This window comes from Neovison vison, chromosome 1 (genome assembly GCF_020171115.1).
Source record: "Neovison vison isolate M4711 chromosome 1, ASM_NN_V1, whole genome shotgun sequence".
In the NCBI taxonomy this organism is placed as follows: Eukaryota; Metazoa; Chordata; class Mammalia; order Carnivora; family Mustelidae; genus Neogale; species Neogale vison.
The window spans coordinates 168,569,012-168,588,863 of NC_058091.1; the positions used below are offsets into that span (position 1 = coordinate 168,569,012).

The 19,852-nt window shown below is 53.5% G+C and overlaps 2 protein-coding genes across 3 annotated transcripts; one reads left to right on the top strand and one right to left on the bottom strand.

The window, feature by feature from the left end:
* Positions 1–472: 472 nt before the first annotated feature.
* NHP2 (NHP2 ribonucleoprotein) lies at positions 473–4,056 on the top strand. Its single transcript, XM_044262867.1, has 4 exons — positions 473–714; positions 794–863; positions 2,999–3,104; positions 3,707–4,056. Exons 1-4 carry the CDS (start codon positions 549–551, stop codon positions 3,830–3,832), a joined length of 468 nt encoding a protein of 155 aa, XP_044118802.1. The 5' UTR covers positions 473–548; the 3' UTR covers positions 3,833–4,056.
* An 848-nt stretch (positions 4,057–4,904) lies between these two features.
* On the bottom strand, positions 4,905–18,386 carry RMND5B (required for meiotic nuclear division 5 homolog B). Of its 2 annotated transcripts, none has more exons than XM_044262891.1 (10): positions 18,334–18,386; positions 13,259–13,409; positions 9,233–9,378; positions 8,968–9,108; positions 8,360–8,460; positions 8,025–8,191; positions 6,980–7,145; positions 5,758–5,860; positions 5,504–5,658; positions 4,905–5,417 (listed from the first exon to the last, which is right to left on the bottom strand). In XM_044262891.1, exons 2-10 carry the CDS (start codon positions 13,395–13,397, stop codon positions 5,354–5,356), a joined length of 1,182 nt encoding a protein of 393 aa, XP_044118826.1. In that variant the 5' UTR covers positions 13,398–13,409; positions 18,334–18,386; the 3' UTR covers positions 4,905–5,353. The 2 variants fall into 2 exon arrangements, with proteins under 2 accessions (XP_044118826.1, XP_044118816.1); XM_044262881.1 differs by lacking the exon at positions 18,334–18,386 and adding an exon at positions 18,120–18,318.
* Positions 18,387–19,852: the final 1,466 nt, after the last annotated feature.

A 19,852-nucleotide genomic window follows, 5' to 3' on the forward strand; every position in this document is an offset into this window, starting at 1 on the left:
CCCGCGTTAGAACGCACGTAGCTCTTGGCCGCGCCGGGCTCTCACTTCACCTTGCCACCTGCGGGACCTCGCCCAGGACCACGTGACGGTCAGATCCCTCCCAGGTTTAAAATCCCCATTCTTCCGCTCCGTCGCAGACCCCGCCCCTCAGGCAGGAGGATCCTGACGTGGTTACGCCCCCACCGCCACCGCAACCGCCTCCTCCTCCGCTCCCAATACGTGCGGGGCGGGGCTCTCCGACCAGCCCCAGCCTGCAGCCCCGTTCCTTCCCGCCCTCGCCGGACCCCGCCCCGCGCCGGGCCCGGCTCCCTGCCTCCGAGTCCTCTGGACGAGTCCCGCCTCTGAAGTGCTCCGCTCCTCCGTCCCCCTTCTGTTTGTAAGGAGCTGAGCCTCAACGATTGGTTGGAGTCAGAGACTTCGTTTCCTAATTGGCTGTGGTGCATGGCCGGCTTTCCGCAGGACGCGGTGACCCGGAAGTGGTTCTGAGGCCCGGGCCGCGTGGAGCCCCCACCCCCGGCGCAGGCTACCTAGACGCCGCGGCCGCCGCGATGACCAAAATAAAGGCAGATCCCGACGGGCCGGAGGCTCAGGCGCAGGCGGAGGCGTGCCTCGGGGAGCGCACTTACCACGAGCTGCTGGTGAACCTGAACCCCATCGCGCAGCCCCTGGCCTCTCGCCGTCTCACGCGGAAGCTCTACAAGTGCATCAAGAAAGGTGCTGCGGCCGCCGCGGAGGCCGGTGGTGGCGCGGGCGGCGGGCCGAGGCCCTCCGACTGACTTCTCTGTCGTTGCAGCCGTGAAGCAAAAGCAGATTCGGCGCGGGGTGAAGGAGGTTCAGAAGTTTATCAACAAAGGCGAGAAAGGGTAAGCCCCCGCCCCGCGCCTGGCGCGTTTTGCGACTCTGGACGGTAGCACGGGTATCCCCGCTACTCGGCAGGTGCTCGGGAAAGTCTGTGGAGGCGATCCGCCCCCACCGCACGAGGTAATCGGGCCCCGGGTGGGTTCCCTCCCGTACACGTCACTCGCCAGGGCTCGAAGGAACGCCACCGGGAAAAGTGAGTTCCGGGGAAAGCGCGCCGAATAAGGCAGCTCGCGCAGGGTCGAGCCCAGCGTCCTCCACTCATGGAACGTCCCGAGAGGACTGCGAATGAGTACAGGCTGCAGTGAGAATGCCTTCATAACCTCGTTCTGGCCCCTAGGCCAGGCAATAAACCTTTCCGAGGACAGGACGAAGCCTCTCGGTGCTTCAGGTCTTTAAGTATGCGCTGCATTGTTGGTGCTCAAGAGCGGAGTCTAGCTGGGGGCTGTGATGCACAGTGGGAAGTCTGGTCTAGGGTGCGGGGCTTTCTGCCAGAAGATACTGGTCCCAGGCTGGAGAGAGGGTAGTGGTGGACACAAGCCTGGCCTTCTCCTGGAGCTTCCTAAGTCATGGTAGACAGAGTTTTTCTACTCAGAACTCTGCCGGCCACCGAGGGTTAAAGCCAGGGAATGACACGATTACCTTTACCCTCGTGAAGAGTTTTCTGGCAACTGGCGAGGATGGGGGGGCCACAAGAGTAGACAAGCAAATTGAGCTAAGAGGCTGCCCCAGTGTAGGACAGGTGATGGCGATGGCAATTAGGTTATTGGTGGCTGAAACAGAATTATTTTTAAATTTTTTTTAAAGATTTTATTTATTAATTTGACAGAGAGAAATCACAAGTAGATGGAGAGACAGCCAGAGAGAGAGAGATAGGGAAGCAGGCTACCTGCTGAGCAGAGAGCCCGATGCGGGACTCGATCCCAGGACCCTGAGATCATGACCTGAGCTGAAGGCAGCGGCTTAACCCACTGAGCCACCCAGGCGCCCCTGGTAGCTGAAACAGAATTAAAGAGGATAAATCTGAGAGGACTTTGGGACTTGGAGTGAGGAGGTCTGGATTCAAGCTGAGCAGAGGGCCCATTTAGGGGGACCCGGCTTTGCGTGGGAAGATCATTAGTTTGGTGCTGTTTAGATATGGGACACACAGACACACACACACACCTTGGCCCCCTGGCAGAACTGTCAGATAGGCAGATGGCCACACAGACTGGAGGCTTGGAAGGGAGAGGCCAGGCAGGAGAGAACAGATTTGGGATTTGTGCGCACATACATGGCCCCTGACGCCGTGGCTGTGGCCCAGGTCAGCCAGGGAGAAGGTGCAGCCAAGGGTCAGGTTGTAAGGAGCACCAGCACTGAAAGGCCACTTGAAGGGGTGCCGGCAGAGGACAGCCTGGAAGACAAAAGGAAACCTAGGAGAGTGGGCCCAGTACAGGGAACTAATAGCTCTTTCCTTGTGTTTGTCTCTTGCCCCTCTCTGGACAATATTCTTCCTTGGTGTCTTTAGGATTCCCAAGTCCCTTGCCCCAGAGCCCAGACACCTTGCCAGCCAGGAGTCCTACCTGATGGCTCTCTGGCGAGCATTCATTGCTTCCCTGTGACTCTTGGGACAAGCTCAGGCTTCCCAGCCTGGCACTGAAGGCCCCGAGGTTCTGCTGCTGCCAGTTTCTCTAGCCTCCTTGTCCGTCCCCATCACTACCCTGGGTTTCAAAGCCATCCCAGGCCCCCATCAGCCAGCTCCTGGTATGTGCAGTCATTCTGATTCTCTCAGTGTCAGATGCTTTCCCCTCCTCCAGCCCCTCCAAAGGCTGCCTGACACCTTCTTCATTAAGCTTTCTGATCCAGAATTGCCTCCTGATTCCTTTTTTGGCTGGCTCTCACTCTCACTTCCATACCTCACCTGTCCCAGTGGAATCCCACTTGTCACCTGTGTGGGGTATTTACTTCTTTGCCAAGAACTAGGGCTCACCTCCCCAGAGGAAGTGATCACCAAACAAATTTGCATGCACTTTCAGAAGGTGGGAGATTCGCATTTGGGATCCTTGAGGGCGGGGGGGGGGCCATCTTCTCTGTCCGGAGGTAGCACTTTGAACTGAAAGAGGGAATGAGCAAGTTAGAAATGGTGTTTCTCTCACTATAGGATCATGGTTTTGGCAGGAGACACGTTGCCCATTGAGGTATACTGCCATCTCCCAGTTATGTGCGAAGACCGGAATCTGCCCTACGTCTATATCCCCTCTAAGACGGTAAGGAACACATGCCCGCCCCCACCCCTCCCCGATCTTGGTCATAACTGGAGAGGGTCTGGCATCAGGTTGGTCCAAACAGGCCACAGTGGAGAAATGCAAGCTTTGGAGACTGATGTGAATGGATCCTTTGTTCTGCTGGTCCCTGGCTCAGTGTCCTTCTTGGAAACTGGGAATCCCCACCCTCATGGACCATGGGAATGAGAAAGGAGGTGTATGAAGATGTGCTCTGGATGTGCTCTGTCCATGCAGTTGCTGAGCCCGTGTTAGTCCTATTAGGTGGTTGCAGTGCTTGGGGAAGTGGGGGGCTGTTCAAGGGACTGGTAGCTGGCCTGATTCTCACATAGAGATGAGAACATAGGCCCTGGCTTGGGCAGCAGCGTCTGAGGCCGGAAGTTCATTCACGCTTGCCACGGGGCCATGTAGGCCCACTGTTGCCAGCCCACAGCTTGAAAGTTGGCAGATGGGACTGCCAACATGTGCAGATGAACTGCACATGTCTGAGGGCTGGATGAAGCCAGTGGGTCAGGGTTTTGTGACTCCCCGGCATACAGGTGGTGCCGCCTTTCCCCCCACATGGCCCTTCTTGCCTTCATCCGCAGGACCTGGGTGCAGCCGCGGGCTCCAAGCGCCCCACCTGTGTGATCATGGTCAAGCCCCACGAAGAGTACCAGGAGGCTTATGATGAGTGCCTAGAGGAAGTGCAGGCCCTGCCACCCCCGATTTGAAGGACCTGGGAACCTGCTCCGGAAGCTGCAGGGCTGGTGGTGGGCCAGCTCTCTGCCCCTGGTCGCCCGTGCTCGCACCTCTTCCTGGGCCCCCTGCGGCCCGTCTTCCTCCCAGGCCACTCCGCCAGCTCTTCCAGGAAGGCAGAGCTGGCATCTTCTCCCTTCGGCACCAGTGCAGACGGTCCCCAGAATGGAGTGTGGGGGAAGTAAATGCTAAGACTAAAGTGTGGTGAGTCTGTGGGTGTTTTTTCGGTGGCAGCTGCTGGTGGGGCCAAGGAGGTGGTAGGCAGGAGAGAGTGGAAGCAGCCTTTCTCACCAGAGAACCCAAAGGACTCCGAGGGTGTTTGGTGCTGCTGCTAGGCCGGCGGGGCTGGTGCCAGACTCCAGCTGAGAACAGACTCTGCTGCCCACCCCCAGCTTCCGCCTCCCACTGATGGGAGCTGTACCATAAGGCTGCTGGCAGACCCCATGCACAGAAGCCTGCGGCTGGTGTTAGGGACACCCCCATTCCTCTTTCCTCCTTCCCCTGCCCCTAAGGGGCTGAAATGCCACTGGGAAACTTCTGGAAGCAATTTAGTCACGTACATAGCACATTTGAAGTACACATATGAAGCTGAAGATGAACCCCAGGCCAGCTCTCCTGCTCGCCATAATGACCCCGGTGACCCAGGCCCTTCAAGCATCTCAGGCTTCAGGTGCCTTCCTGCTCTCCAAGGCCCAGCACGGGGCTTAGTGAGGACACACAACAACCAAGCTCCAGGCACCGTGGAGTCAACCGCAGAGAGCTTAGAATGGAGGGTTGGATCCAGTTTCCATTCCGAACTGTCTCCTTTATAATCTGTGAGTCCCGTGGGGCAAGTCAGCGCACCTTCCGAGATCCTCGAGCACTGCTTCCCAGTAAGGAGGGTGCAGGACTGGATATATTTTTGTGTAAAAGCCTCTGGCCCAGGGTCTGTTGGGACACCCCTGGGCCTTTTTGTCACCTAGTCAGAGATGCAGCATGCTGAGTTCTGTCTGGGTGTGGTGGGCGTGCGGTAATTCCCTGTCGGTGAAGCCAGTAAGTCAGGTAAAGTAAGGAGAAGGCCTGTGAATATATTTGCTCACTTATAAAACCAGGGCACTGGGTTTGAACCCAGACTATTTACAGTGGGGAATGGATACATACAGTCATGAAGAAGAACCACGGCTCAGGCGCCAGGTGCTGGCAGGACTGGAAGCAACCTGGCTGGGGCAGGGTCGAAAAGACGTCTGCATAGCTGGCCAAGTGCTTTGCTTTGTTGACTGCTACGAAGTCACTGGCATACAGAAAACAGGGCAGCCGCAGGAGGACAGAGGCTTGTGTCCCTACCCTTCCAGCCTAGGAGCCAGCTGCCGGCACAGATGGGCTCCCCTCCCTTCTTGGCCTCTGTCCATGGCGGTGCTCAGCATCGGCTCTGAAATGGACCAGTCTACTGAAGCCAGCCACCCCCACGGAGACGGCAAGGCTCGTGGGTGGAAAACCAAGTTCCTTCGAGGCAGGTATCAGAATATGATGCGTTTGCCATCTGCTGGGTTCTGCTCCATGGGACAGTAGGGACACTTCAGCCTGCAGAGGGAGGAGAGTGGAGAATGTCTCAGGGGCTGGCCAGCAGGGGAGCCGAGCCAGGATGGGGCAGTTCACGGGGAACTTACTTTCCTCCATTAATGAGCTTGTTGAGGGCGTCCCGGGAGATCACGTGGCCACAGATGAGCTTGATGGGAGGGTTGGAGTCAGAGGTCTGCTGCCGGAGGATGGGGCAGGCGAACACTGAGTGGTACCAGCACTTCATGCCGAGTTCGATCTCAATCTGGGGAGGCCAGAGGAGGGGTGAGTCCCACTGCCAGCTGTGGCTGCCCTTCCCAGGGCCTTCTGCCTGCCCTCCACAGCCCCCCGCTCCAGGCCTCACCGGTAGCTCATCCTTGTGACTCCAGACCCCCGTGCACTGCCTCTGCTCAATCACAGCCTTGATGTTCATCAGCACAGGCAGCGCCACACAGCCAGAGGCAAAGCTGCGGAACAAAGAGCAAGGGCTGCAGTGGCCCAGACCCAGAGCCTGGCACACCGTCCTCGGCCTGTGTCTTAGGGCGGGGTTCTAAAGTGGCACATGTCAGACTGGTCCTCGAAAGTCTCCCCAGTCGCTCATAAAGTGCCACGTAGGTAGTTATGTGTGTCCGACTCTGGAGTCATTCTAATGCACCCCCGAGTTTGACGACCTATGGGAGAGACAAAAGAAAGATCCAGGGGGCAGATACCAGCTCATCCGAACCACTGGAATGCCACTGGTGTGATGGGGACAGTGATCAGCTTGAAAGGGCCCCAGCCTGTCCGCCCCACCCTGCTGTCATGCACCTCTGTGATGGGTCATCATCAGTGAGGGCACTTAGACCCCAGGCAGATCCTCATCTCACTGGGACTCCAGCAGGGGCGGGGCATTGACTGGCTGGGCTAAATACCTATGCTGCGCCCAAGAACCGTCCTGAACTGTCCCTGGTGTTCTGGCTGGGTAACACTATTCTTTAACCAGAATCCTTCCTGGAGTGAGGCAGGAGGGGACGTGCCATTCCACTCTGGTGCAGGGTGGGATTCTGGGACCAGGTCCACGGGCTCTTTATTTCCCATCAGGCCCTGGGTAAGTCCACGCTTGCCTGGGGGCCTGCGTGTTTTCTCATCTGTAAACCAAGTGTAACTACCTGGAATTCCCAGGGCTTCGTGGAGTCCTGAGAACATCATGGTAAAGGAGCCTCCCAAGGGGAAGGTCACACATGCTACCCAGGCACTTCCCATTCTCCCCGATGGCCGCTGGTCGGAGAGGCGGCCAGGCTGCAGAGGCTCCTGTGGTAAGTCAGGGCTGAGGTGGCAGCAGCACAGAGACCTTATTCAAAAGACCTTACAAAAAGGGAACCTTGACCCCACCACTGACTTTGCAGCGACATCAGGCCACAACTCTTCCTAACCTCAGTTTCTCCAACTGTGAAAATCAGGTAACTCCTACCCAGAAGCAAGACTAAGAGAGTCAATTTTGGTCTGAAAGAACCAAGTACTGCCCCTGGCACACGGAATGGCCTCCACAGACTGTTTCCCTTGAAACTACTCTCCCACTCGCGCTGCCCCCATGGGGCTGCCAGTACCTGACGCTGAGGGGTGACTCTACCGACAGCCCCAGCAGGGAACAAGCATCCCTGGTAAAGGTCTCGCAGATCTCTGCCCAATGGCTGTTGTCCAGGAGGTGGCAGTAGGGCGACTTCTCCAAGCCCAGGCGCAGGTACACCAGGCTGCCCATCATCACCTGGATCTCTGCGGAGCAACCAGGCACAGGTCAGGGCAGCAGGGGGAGCGGGCGGGGGCAGCGGAAGGGCAGAGGGAGAGCAGGCTGGGCCCCTCGGCTCCCAGGCCCCAGAGCAGCAGGACCAGCCCGCAGAGATGCCCTCAGGCAAAACTGGTTTTCGATAAAGTCCGGTGTGGAGGCGGAGTCTCGGGGCTGCGGCTGCTGCGGGACAAGGACAAGCATCAGCCACAGTCCGACATTCTCTTCCATCCTTCCAAGAGCACCGAGGAGCAAGTCTCAGGTTGGTGCTCACGTTTTTCTTCTCCAACACTAGCTACTCTCCCTTCTAAAAAGCTCTCAGATGGTATCTAGATTTACTAACTGACAGTGCTTGGCTTTTATGATTTCACAAAATGTGAGGTAATAAACAGGGAAGAGTGGAGCTCAAGAACCAGTGACTGTGGGTAGGAGTGGTCACTAATGGCGAGCATCTGGAAGGGGAGACTCCAGTCACAGCGGTCTGGAAATCCTGGTGGGATGGAAGGAGGCTGTGGAGAGGTGCCGAGTGAGTCTTAAGGAAACGAGTGGGCTGCTGCTAGGTGGGAGAGCTCAGGGCTGAGGCGCAGGGGCGCACATGGCCCCGTGTGCTGAGTGCTGGTTTGGCACATGGAGGGTGTGCCTGGCCTGAGACGAAGCTGGAAGGGTATGGCAGAGGGGGATGCGGGGTGCAGGGGGAGAGTTCACCTGGGAGGCTGTGAGGGAGGGCTCAGAGTTTTCAGGTTGGGGAAAGGCATCCTGGTTACAGCTCCTCAGGAGGGGCAGGAACTCACACCCCAAGCCCTGACCCCTGCTAACACTGACACCCACCGGAGCCCGGCAGCCCAGAGCCCAGCCCCCTGAGCACTCACCTCGCTGGTGCAGCCGAGCAAATGGCTGAAAGTGCCGGGCATAGCTGAGGGCCTCGAGCTGCTTCTCGGGCCCGCCTGCCAGGAGGCGGATGAAGTGCAGGCGGTGCAGCTTGAACTCCAGGGAGCTGTTGAGCTCGAGCAGGCGCTGCCTGTGGGAGACGGCCCATCTGGGAAGAAATGGAGCTCGTGGGCCAGGGGAAGGGACCCTGGTTGAGCCGGGATGGAGAGGTGGGCTCCAAAAGCCCAAGGGCTGGAGGCACGTCAAGTACACCAGGTGATGGGAAGACCACAGATGGGCCCTGTCCCCGCACTGGCCCACCTGAGGGCCTACTTACTCCAATGCCGGCCCTAGGTCTTGTTCGTGCAGAGCTTCTAGGATTCGATTCAACTCAAGGAAAGGCTGCTTAAAGTCCAAGTCCACGTTCAGTGTTGATTCCTGTGGGGAGAGTGCAATCCCACCACTGGAGGACTGTGTTTCCAGAATATTCCAGTTATGGAAGGCTGAGGGTTGTGGGCTGGCCTCCTTGGAGTACAGACTACAAAACCCACCCCCGCCCCAGGATCTTAGAGACCTGTGTTGAGTAGCATGGTAAGAAAGTTATTCTTCAGTCCTCTTAATCATATTGAGAAAGTACCCTTACTTCTGCTTGTGTGTTTGTAACACTTAACAAGTGCCACTCTGTCATGTTACTAATCTCCCTTTTTAAGAAAGCGGTATCAGGCCTCAACTCAGAACCCTGACGGGCAACGGACCCCAGCTAGAGGTTAATGACTTTACTTGCCATCGTATATATTTGTGGAGCTAGCTTCTACTGATGGCAGGGACAATGATTTCCCTTCTAAAATCAGTATATAGAAAGCATGACAGGAAGCAAATCGAAAGCCAACCATGAAGCAGAAGCAGAAGAGGCTGCTTCTAGCACCTTTGCAGAGAGGCCATTACCTGGCACAGCTCCTCGGCAACGCTGAGCATGCCTTGCTGGTACAGGTGCTCCACGATGGCCGTCTGCAGGATCTGCTGCTGCTTCTCCCTCGAGTCCCACACCGCGTCGGAGACCACACCGCAAATCTCTGAGTCAAAGTTCTGCCGAGGACAAGAGACAAGGCCCTGTGACTCAGCGTTCTCATTTCCTGCGGAGCAACCCCCAGCCTCAGACACCAGCCCTGGGGTTCACCCACCCCTCGCCCAAGGCTGCTCACACACTCACCCTGTCGATGGCTTTGCCCACTCGGGAGACACTGCTGTGAATGTCCTTGTGGTCCGAAGCCAGCTTCTGCACAGTGTCTTTGATCTTCCGGCAGCACTGTGACATCACCAGGGAGAGGGTGGCTGACAGAGGGGTTCCCTGGAGGGCTACAGGGAAAGACTGGTGGTGAATCAGGACACAGAGCAGCACACCTGGTCCCTCCTGGCTCTCTTCTCAACACCAGCCTGGAGGCCCAGGACGTAGTCCCAAACCCCAGGGTGAAAGACCCTGGCTTCTGTCCCAGGCCCTGCCACTCTTGAACTGCCTGCCTTGGAATTGGTCAAGTGGGCCAAGTGGCTTCATCTCTCAGTTCATTCTTGCGGTGAAAGGACCTGCCCTGTCTGTTGCTGTGAAATGTAGATGATTCAGCACGTCCTATGGGAAAGTACTTTATTTTAGCTTCTTTAATCCTCCCTACCATGCTCTGCAGTGGACACTGTTAGTATCCTGTCCTGTAGCTGGGGAAGCTGAGGCCATGACTAGCTAGGTGACAACAATGACAGAGCTAAAACACCTTCTCACCACCACCACACCAGACGGCTCTTCACTGTCTTGAGTCAGATGCCACGTGCGAGGCGGCTTTGGGTCATAAGGTACTATCCCCATGTTAGTGCCTCTTACCAACCCAGAGATACTGCCAGGGAAGTTCAGGATATTTCTGGCTCAGGACTCCCAGCCTGCAGTGGTTTCCACTGCCGCAGCTGGGCTAGAACCAGACCCACTTCCAAAAGCACATGGGACTCAGAAGAGAGGAGGACAGACAGAGCATCCGCCCCTTCCTCCAGCCCAGCACCAGTGCACCTTCTTTAGATGGCAGTGCCTTGGTTCAGGGAAATAAAAGTGACCCAAGAGAGCCAGGGAGGGTCTCAGCTCCAAGACCAGAAGCCCTGGAAGAGACATGCATTCTACCAAGTCACTGAACACACAGAATGGGAACTGGAGCTGCTGGAGCACCGGGACCTCCTCGGGGCGGGGGGCGGGGGGGGCGCTGCTCTTAGAATGAGGACAGTGTAGACTGAGGGGATCACACAGGCACGTGGATCCAGGGGGGCCTGGACATTTCAGTCACCTGAGTCCCATGAATCCAGTGTCCCCCACTCCTACCTGTTCATTTAAGCTGGTCTGAGCTGGGTTTCTGGTACCTGTAACTGAATGCCTTCTGACAAATACCACCAGGAAGCGGGGGTGGGGCCTCACACAGGGAGATGGGCAGCAATCCCCCCCAACACCTTTCTACTAAAATAAGCTCCAGACCCACCATGGGGCTTAAACTCATGATCCCAAGATCAAAGATCAATCTAAGACAATTTAAGGATCAAAATAAAGAATAATAGTAATAGATTATAATCCAATGAATAAAATAAGAATCTATGTGGTGTGAGGGCACCTGGGTGGCTCAGTGGGTTAAAGCCTCTGACTTTGGCTCAGGTCCTGATCCCAGGATCCTGGGATCGAGCCCCACGTCAGGCTCTCTGCTCCGCAGGGAGCCTGCTTCCTCCCCTGCCTCTCTCTGCCTGTCTCACTGCCTACTTGTGATTTCTCTCTCTGTCAAATAAATAAAATCTTTAAAAAAAAAAAAAAAGGTAAATTTTAATTATAGATCAACTAAAAAAAAGGACATAGGAATCAGGGGTGACTACTGGTCAAATCTAAGACAATTTAAGGATCAAAATAAAGAATAATAGTAATAGATTATAACCCAATGAATAAAATAAGAATCTATGTGGTATGAGGGCACCTTGGTGGCTCAGTGGGTTAAGCATCTGCCTTCGACCCAGGTCATGATCTCAAGAGTCCTGGGATCAAGCTGCACATTGGGCTCGCTGCTCAGCAGGGAGCCTGCTTCCCCTACCCGTCTCTGCGCCTGTCTCTATGCCTGCTTGTGATCTCTCTCTCTCTGTCAAATAAATAAATAAAATCTTAAAAAAAAAATCCACGTGGTGTGAACTGACAATAAGGGAAAAAGCAAAGTTGAATGCCAACAACGACAGCTAATCCTTCAACAATATGGGGGTTAAGGGCACCACACCATGCACAATCAAAAATATGTATGTAACTTTTGACTCCCCAAAAATGTAACTAATAGCCTTCTGGTGACCAGAAGCCTTACACAGAACACAGTCAATTGACACATATTTGGTATGTCACCTGTGTTATATACCGTATTCTTACAATAAAGCTAAGAAAAAGACAATGTCATTGAGAAAACAATAAAAAAGAAAATACATTTACAGTTCTGTACTGTATTTACTGAAAAACAAATCTGCATGTAAGTGGACCCACAAGATCAAACCTATGCTGTGCAATGGCCAATATGAAGGAATGACAGAGCAGGAAAAGTCACCCATGTTGCTTTCTAATAACTGATTGAGGCAAGAAATCATCCCTGGATCAATTCGCTCAAATACAAGAAACTGCATATTTACATAGGCTCAAGGCATCTCCCCTCAAATTTCTTACTTATTAACTGTAAAGAAATGTTGCTTTTTTTTTTTTTTTTAAGATTTTATTTATTTATTTGACAGACAGAGATCACAAGTAGGCAGAGAGAGAGGAGGAAGCAGGCTCCCCGCAGAGCAAAGAGCCCGATATGGGGCTCGATCCCAGGACCCTGAGACCATGACCTGAGCAGAAAGCAGAGGCTTTAACCCACTGAGCCACCCAGGTGCCCCTTACCTATAAAGAAAAGTTAATTTTACACAAGGAGAACCTGGCCGATACCATCTTAACCAAGTGATCACAGTTCACATCACCAATCAGGGAAAACGAGCTGACACCTTGTACCTCCGGATATGATGCCCTGAGAACCAGATCACTTCCAAAGGACTCCGCTGCCCAAGATGCAACACCTGGGTGAGGAGGAGGGCACAGCAGGCAAGCCCAAAGCAAGAGATAGTCTGTAAAATCCTTGGCCTTAGTGCTCTGAAAACGTCAGTGAAAGACAAAGGCAAGTGGGAGAACTGTCCCAGGTTAAACAACCAAAGATGAGACATGAGAAACTACACGCAGCACCTGATTTTGGATTGGATCCTAGAATGGAAAATAAAATTAAAATGTTTTATGAGTGGCGCCTGGATGGCTCAGTCTTTAAGTGTCTGCCTTGTGCTCAGGTCACGATCTCAGGGTCCTGGGATCGAGCCCCGAATTGGGCTCCCTGCTCAGCAGGAAGCCTGCTTCTCCCTCTTTCACACCCCCTGATTGGTGTTCCCTCTCTCACTGTCTGTCAGGTAAATCAAAATCTTTAAAAAAAAAAAAGTGGTTTATGAAAACTACTGGACAGTGACAAAACTGAAGAACTGAGCTATATTTATTACATCATAATACTGCATTAATGTTTAACTTCTTGATTTAATAATTATACTGTATTTATGTAAAAGAATGCCCGTGACCTTAGGAGATATACACTGAAAGTTTAGGGGCAAGGTGGTATGATAGCTGCAACTTACTTTCAAGTGGCTAGAAAGTAAGAGTAGGCAAGAGAAGTGATAAAGCCAGTATGGCAACATATCAGCAGTCAATGTTTTCTATAAATCTGAGATGATCTCAAGGTGTCTAAAAATTCAAAGTAGAAAAGCAAATGGAAGACAAAACATAAAATGAAAATAATCTTAGGTAAACTAATAATTTTTTTAAAAAGATTTTTATTTACTTCATGAGAGACAGAGAGAGGGAGAGGGAGGAACAGACTCCCCACTGAGCAGGGAGCCCGATGTGGGACTCAATCCCAGGACCCCGAGATCATGACCTGAGCTGAAGGCAGATGCTTAACAGAGCCACCCAGGCACCCGGTAGGTAAACTAATAATTTCTGTTGGACTTTTTGAAATAACTTAGAATGACTCCCATTATCCCACTGAAGGAGGCCTCCGCATCCACAGACTAATGTCCAAACTGTCATCCTTCTAGGAGCCTGTCACCTAGAGGCTTTGGGGGCTCCCAGGCCCCTGGGGAGGCAGACCAGGAGCTCGGTGGGGGGGGGGGCACTCACCTGCGCTGGCCAGCTCAGCCCGCAGCTGGCCCACATAGTGTAGGAGCTCCTCCAGGCTCTGCTCGCAGTGCTGCCCATAGGTCAGGAACTTCTGCAGGACCTTGTCCACCTCCCTCTCCACACTCGCACACTGCTCCATGGTGACCTCTGCCTGTGGGCGGGAGGGGTCAGCTGCATCAGGCCCCACCTGGGCTGGGGGTGGGGGGCATGCTGCGGAGGGCTCCCAGATCCCCCTCACCACACCCATGTCATTTATCAATACTCAGCAATTCCTGGCTTAACACAGGTGTCCACGGCACCCATCACCCCGAGCCACGGTACCCCAGAGACCAGGCAGGCATAAGGACAGATGTTTTAAATCATGGTGAAAAAATTACTGTTCCCAACTCTTTTCATTCTATAATCCCTGGTCATCTCTTTTTAATCAGAAGAGAGAGCAGGCCTCACAGAGTCCTCAGCAGGCAATACTGTCTACTAGAAATATGTATGAATACCGCCTATTTTCATATCTCATGTATGTTAAGCACCTTCTCTTCAATTAGTGGACTTGGTTTTCCACACACTAAAGTGATAGAACCCCCGAAGGCAGCCCCTGAATGGCCAATAACTGAAAAGACAGCCCAACGAAGAGGTGCCGAGCACGTGGCCCTGATAGGCTTTGTCCACCACTCCAGCCTCAGTCTCCCCTGCTGCTCACCCTGTGTCTGGCCAACCAGAACCGCTGGTCCCTCCCAGCTCTGGGCTCAGGTTCATGTGTCTTCCTCTCCCAGATATGCTGTCAGCCCTCGCCTTGTCAACTGCTCAAGAAGCCGGCTTATCCTTCCCGGGTCAGCCCAGAGACCACCTCCTCCAGCAGTCATCCCTAGCCTGCTGCCACCGCGCTCCTTCCACTCGGCACCCCTCTGTCTCAGTTTTGATCACTGGGTAAGGACCAATCTGAAGGGCCACCTCCCCCACCAGACTAGAACGTCTCTGGTTATAACGCACGCTTCCCTCCTCACTATGCCACTGAAAAGAAAGCTGACTTTTCTGGTCCCACCAACAAGGCGCCCTTCCTAAATCCCTTCCACTCTGGGGCACTGCTCCCCTCTCTTTCAGAGCAGCCTTTGATGGTGACCATGTGAACACCCCTCAAAATGCTGGTGACAGACTTCCCTTCCTGTATTTTCATCTAAAGGATTTGAAATTAAGGATTCTCTCAAATGTTCAAATCTGGCCAGCTGTCTATTGTCTCAAAGGAGGATACAAAAGGGCGCCTGGGTGGCTCAGTGGGTTAAGCCGCTGCCTTCGGCTCAGGTCATGATCTCAGAGTCCTGGGATCAAGTCCCGCATCTGGCTCTCTGCTCAGCAGGGAGCCTGCTTCCCTCTCTCTCTCTCTGCCTGCCTCTCTGTCTACTTGTGATTTCTCTCTGTCAAATAAATAAATAAAATCTTTAAAAAAAAAAAAAAAAAGAAGGATACAAAGTAACATCAGAAGACTTCCGTGGCCAGTGTGACCACTGGGATGCTCCCAATTTCACCAGATTCCCCATTCCCACCAGCACCACCAGTCTTGGCCTCAACCTCCCGGCCCAGCCTACAGCCACCATCTCCTTACCAGATGAGGGATGAACGATGGGGAAATGGCAACCCAGGACCTGAGATGTGTTTCTTTTTTTTTTTTTCTTTTTTTTTTTTTAATTTTTTTAAAGATTTTATTTATTTATTTGACAGACAGAGATCACAAGTAGGTAGAGAGGCAGGCAGAGAGAGAGGAGGAAGCAGGCTTCCTGCTGAGCAGAGAGCCCGATGCGGGGCTCGATCCCAGGACCCTGAGATCATGACCTGAGCCGAAGGCAGCGGCCTAACCCACTGAGCCACCCAGGCGCCCCCTGAGATGTGTTTCTGCCCTCTCTCCTTAAGCTGATGTCTTCACGCTACAATCTGTAATCATAATCATGATGTCCAGAAGACATGCCTTCCTCTTCATGACCCTGAGCAAATACCCTATAACTGAAAATGACCCATGATGGGCAAAATACACTAGGGACTCCTGTCTGAAACAGTGTCATAATAATAATAATTATTATTATTAGTTAACATTTCATTGGGGCTTATTATGTGCCAAGCACCATTCTAATGACGCTGCATGCATCAACTAATTTACTTAATTCTTACCAAAACACTATGAGGTAGGTACAGTTATTAGACCCAGTTTATAGATAAGAGAATGAGACACAGAAAGATTAAATAACTTGCCCAAGGTGGCACGGCTGGGAAAGGGAGACCTGGGAAGTGAAGCCAGGCCTTCTGGCTCCGGAGCCCTTCTCTGAAGCACTCTGCATCACATTACTCTCTGCACCAGCTCAACAGCCCACCACCTCACCAGGAAGGGAAAGCGGCCATTATCTGTGGTTGGAGGAAGTGTATAGCAGCGATTAATGAAGACAGGAAACGGGAAGTCAACCACATAGCCTGTGAGATGATCACCTAGGAAAGCTGGCAGCACAAGAGAAATGTGTGACAAGAGTCTGGGCCCCAGATCACAATTTATCAAATAGAACTATAGCTCCAGAAAGGTCAGGGCTTCACCAAGGTCAAACAGACTGTCCCTGTCAACACCAACTGAAAAGGATGGTATCAGGGAACCCTTTAATATGCCTTTAATATGTCCAAGACATCTTGGCCATATTAAAGAGCTCACAAATGGGACGCTTGGGTGGCTCAGTCGGTTAAGCATCTGCCTTCGGCTCAGGCCATGATCTCAGGGTCCTGGGATCCAGCCCCATTGGGTTCCCTGCTCAGTGGGGAATCTGCTTGTCCCTCTCCCTCTGCTCTTTCCCCTACCCATGCTTGTTTCCACTCTGTCAAATAAACAAAATCTTTAAAAAAAAAAAAAAAGAGCAAGCAAGCAAGTTGGGGAAGGAGATGCATTTGAGGATTTTTTTTTGAAGTTTTTATTTATTTATTTGACAGACAGAAATCACAAGTAGGCAGAGAGGCAGGCAGAGAGAGAGAGGGAGAAGCAGACTCCCCACCGAGCAGAAAGCCCAATGTAGGGCTCGATCTGGGGATCCCAGGACCATGACCTGAGCGGAAGGCAGCCACCTAACCAACTGAGCGACCCAGGTGCTCGTAGGGTGTGTATTTAAAAAAAAAAAAAAAACTCTGCCTAAAATAAAAGACACATGCAAACACATCAGTGGTTTCCTATAGTGGGTGGGGGAGGAAGAATGGAGATAAAAGCGAATACATCAATAAATAGAGAAGAAACAAAGGCCCTGCCTGAATCAATTAAATGTATAAGGAACTGAGAAGTCTGACTAGCTCAATAAAACATCTAAAATAAAATTAAGAAGCTGGGAAACCAGAACTTCTTGCAAGTATCCCACTCAGAAAGTCCAGGAGACTAACTCAGTCTGTCCATGGTGAGCCGCTCTGCTTCAACCCCACTGGGTCATCCTCACCAGGCACTAGGGTGGATGAGTGTGTGAGTCTGTCTGTGACAACTTCATGATGAATCCAGTGGAATTTCATGTCCATTTCAAGTCCTCCTCCCCCAGAAATGTACCCCATAACATTTCTGTACAGAAATGACCCACCAGGAGGATCCCTCCAAAACAACACATCAGATGCTGTCATCCCTTGACTCAACACCGCATAGCTTGACACACAACCCCTGTGTGATTACACACGGAGTCCTCTGCTCTGTGTCCTCGGCTCTGTGGCACAGTAACTGCCCGTCAACAGGTCTCCCCTGAGTAGGCAGTGACCTGCTCAGGCCTGGAGGCCAGCTTTCTCCTCTTTCTCCCCATGGTGTCCAGCCCAGGGCCTGGGCCTCGTCCACAGGGGGTGTTCAGTGAATGCTTGCTGATTAAATGAGCATCTACTTCCTAAATGAGCATCTACTTCCTCTGGGGCTAGAGGGCTTGGGCTCAAACCTGCAGGGGGGAATGACAGGAAGAGACAAAACTGAAGCATTAACCTCCCCACATGAAGGCATGCATGGGTTTTGTCCCCAGACTTCGGCATCCTGAAACAGAAAGGTCCCTTCTGGGGCTAAAGGGAAGAAGTTTGTGCAAATCACAGACACAGAACTGGACACAGACACAGAAATCAACAGCCTCCAAGGACCCAACTCTTACACTTCTGCACCCCTCAACTCCATCCATTCTCCACTCTAGCCACCACTCCTCTGCTTAAAACCCAATAGATTCTTACTGTACTCAGCAAAAAATCCCCCCTCCTTTTTAAAAATTTTGTTTTTTTAGTATTCTCTGCACCCAATGTGGGGCTGGAATTCAGGACCCAGAGATCAAGAATCGCATGTTCCTGTCTGAGCCAGCCCAGCGTGCCCCCACCTTTTAATGGCCTCAGAAGCTTTACTGGAGTCGACTCCCAACCACCCCTCCAGCCTCACCTACCACTCTCCCCCTCACTGGCCACACTCCAACCACACTAGCCTCCTTTCTGTCCTTGACAGCTTATTTCTATCGCAGGGCCTTTGCACAGACCGTTCCCTCTGCCTGATACACTCCCCTCCGAAATCTTCCCAGGACTGGCTCCTTATCAGGGTCCAGTGTCCATGTCAACTCTTCTGAGATTTATCTGACGCTGGCCCCTCTGCTCCACTCCCACGCCAGACACTCCATCTTATCACTGTTCCTTTTCTTCACGGCACATCTCTAGTTTAAGTTTCAAATCTTTCTTCTGTCATTAACCAAAACTGGAGGGAGGGCAAAGCCCACCATTTCCCCTAGGCTGCAGCTTCTGCTAGGAGCTTCACCTGCATTAACGTGCAAATGACTGGCAAACTCCGCCTCATCCTTCCAAGTACCCCGCTCGAATGCCCTGTCTGGCCCCCTCATCCACACCGGGTTACCTCTCCAGCTCCTGGTCCCCACGCCCTAGGACTGAGGAGAAAGCCAGTCCAGGGGCAGGCTGGGGCCGTGGCTTGGTGGTGGGGGAGGTGCTCCGGAGAAGGCCCGGGGCCTGGGAGTCCGGCTGAGCTGCCGCCCCCCGCGCCCCCGTCAGCAGTCCCGGGGCACCTCGCCCTCCGCCCGCAGCTCCCGGCCCGGAAGCCAGTCAGTTCTCACCTGGTCCCCGCTGCTGGGACCTTGGCTTCCGGCGCGTCTGTCATCGGAACCGGAAGCCGCGACGGTTGCTCGCCGGATCTGGACCCGCCCACTCACGGCCGCGCGGAGGGGTGGCCGTCCCGCGGAACAGCGGCTTCCGGTCCGAGCGCCGCGCTTCCCCCTGCCGCGCAGCTAGAGTGGAGTCGCCTGAAGGAACGCGGTGGCGGCTGGAAGCCCAGCCTCCCGCCCTTTGACTGCCGCCCGCGGGCTTCCACAGGTACCCACAGTCGCAGGCCGGGGCCGCGACCATCCATCCCGGCCGGAAGGAACCGGACCGGCCCACGTGCGTGTCCGCGGGGGTGCGCGGGCCTGGGGTCCCGCTTCCCTCTCCTCCCCGAGATTCCAGCCCCCCACCTCCGCTCTCGGAAACCGAAACCCGAAAGGACTGTGCCTTCCCGGCGCCCTGCCTTTCGCCCTTCTGCAGTGAAGACAAACCCAAACTGCAGAGTGCATGCTAGGGGTCCAAGGGTTCAGCTTTCCTGCTATGGCTCCTTAGTGCCTTCTTTGAAATATCAGCAGATCTTTAAAAGAAAAGTCGTTTTTTTCTACCCGGCCTCGCTGGTCCCCTAAGCCTGTACTTGATCTACCCACTGGGTATTCAACAGAAGGATTTTGCTGAGGGTCCCAGCCTCTGTCTTACCGCCCTCTGTGACGGACCTCCTTGGTGACCGTCGGGGGGATTGCATAACCGTTTTTGTTTGTTGTTGTTGTTTTTAAATATTTTATTTATTTATTTGACAGAGAGAGAGATCACAAGTAGGCAGAGAAGCAGGCAGAGAGAGAGGGAGAAGCAGGCTCCCCGCTGAGCAGAGAGCCCGATGCGGGGCTGGATCCCAGGACCCAGAGATCATGACCAGAGCTGAAGGCAGAGGCCTAACCCACTGAGCCACCCAGGCGCCCCTGCATAACCATTTTAAGGAGGAAGGGTAAAGGTTAGAAAGGAAGAGAAAGGCGGTGACCCCAAACACAGGGCAGGGCTATATTCACGATCCTCCCAGGCCCCCTTGCTATGTAGGGGAGGGGCAGAGAAGCCTCCTCCTACCCCAATTTCCTTTGCAGCCTCAGGGATTTTGACTAGAAACAGGCTCTATATCTCTGTTTCCCTGACTTCCTTCTCCCTGTTGGGGCCAGCTGTCATTGCAGAGCAACCTCCCCTCCACCCCACTAGGCTTCCTCCCCGCCACCCCACCCCCAAACGCCCTTGCTCAATCTTGTTTTCTGTATAGCGTTTGCACAATCCAGTTGTGTTTTCTTTCTAGCACTGGGCTCGAAATCCTGTGTTTATTCGTTTATTCTGTCTTCCTGCCCCTAATGCGCACACACACACCGCTTTTAGGATAAAAGCATCACTGCTGTATCCCCAACAGCAAGTGCTTGGGAAAGAGTAAGTCCTTAAAAATACTCCGAGGTAGCCAATATGCTCTATTTTAAGAATGAGGAAACAGCGGCTCCAAAACCTTAGGACACACACGGGAGGAGG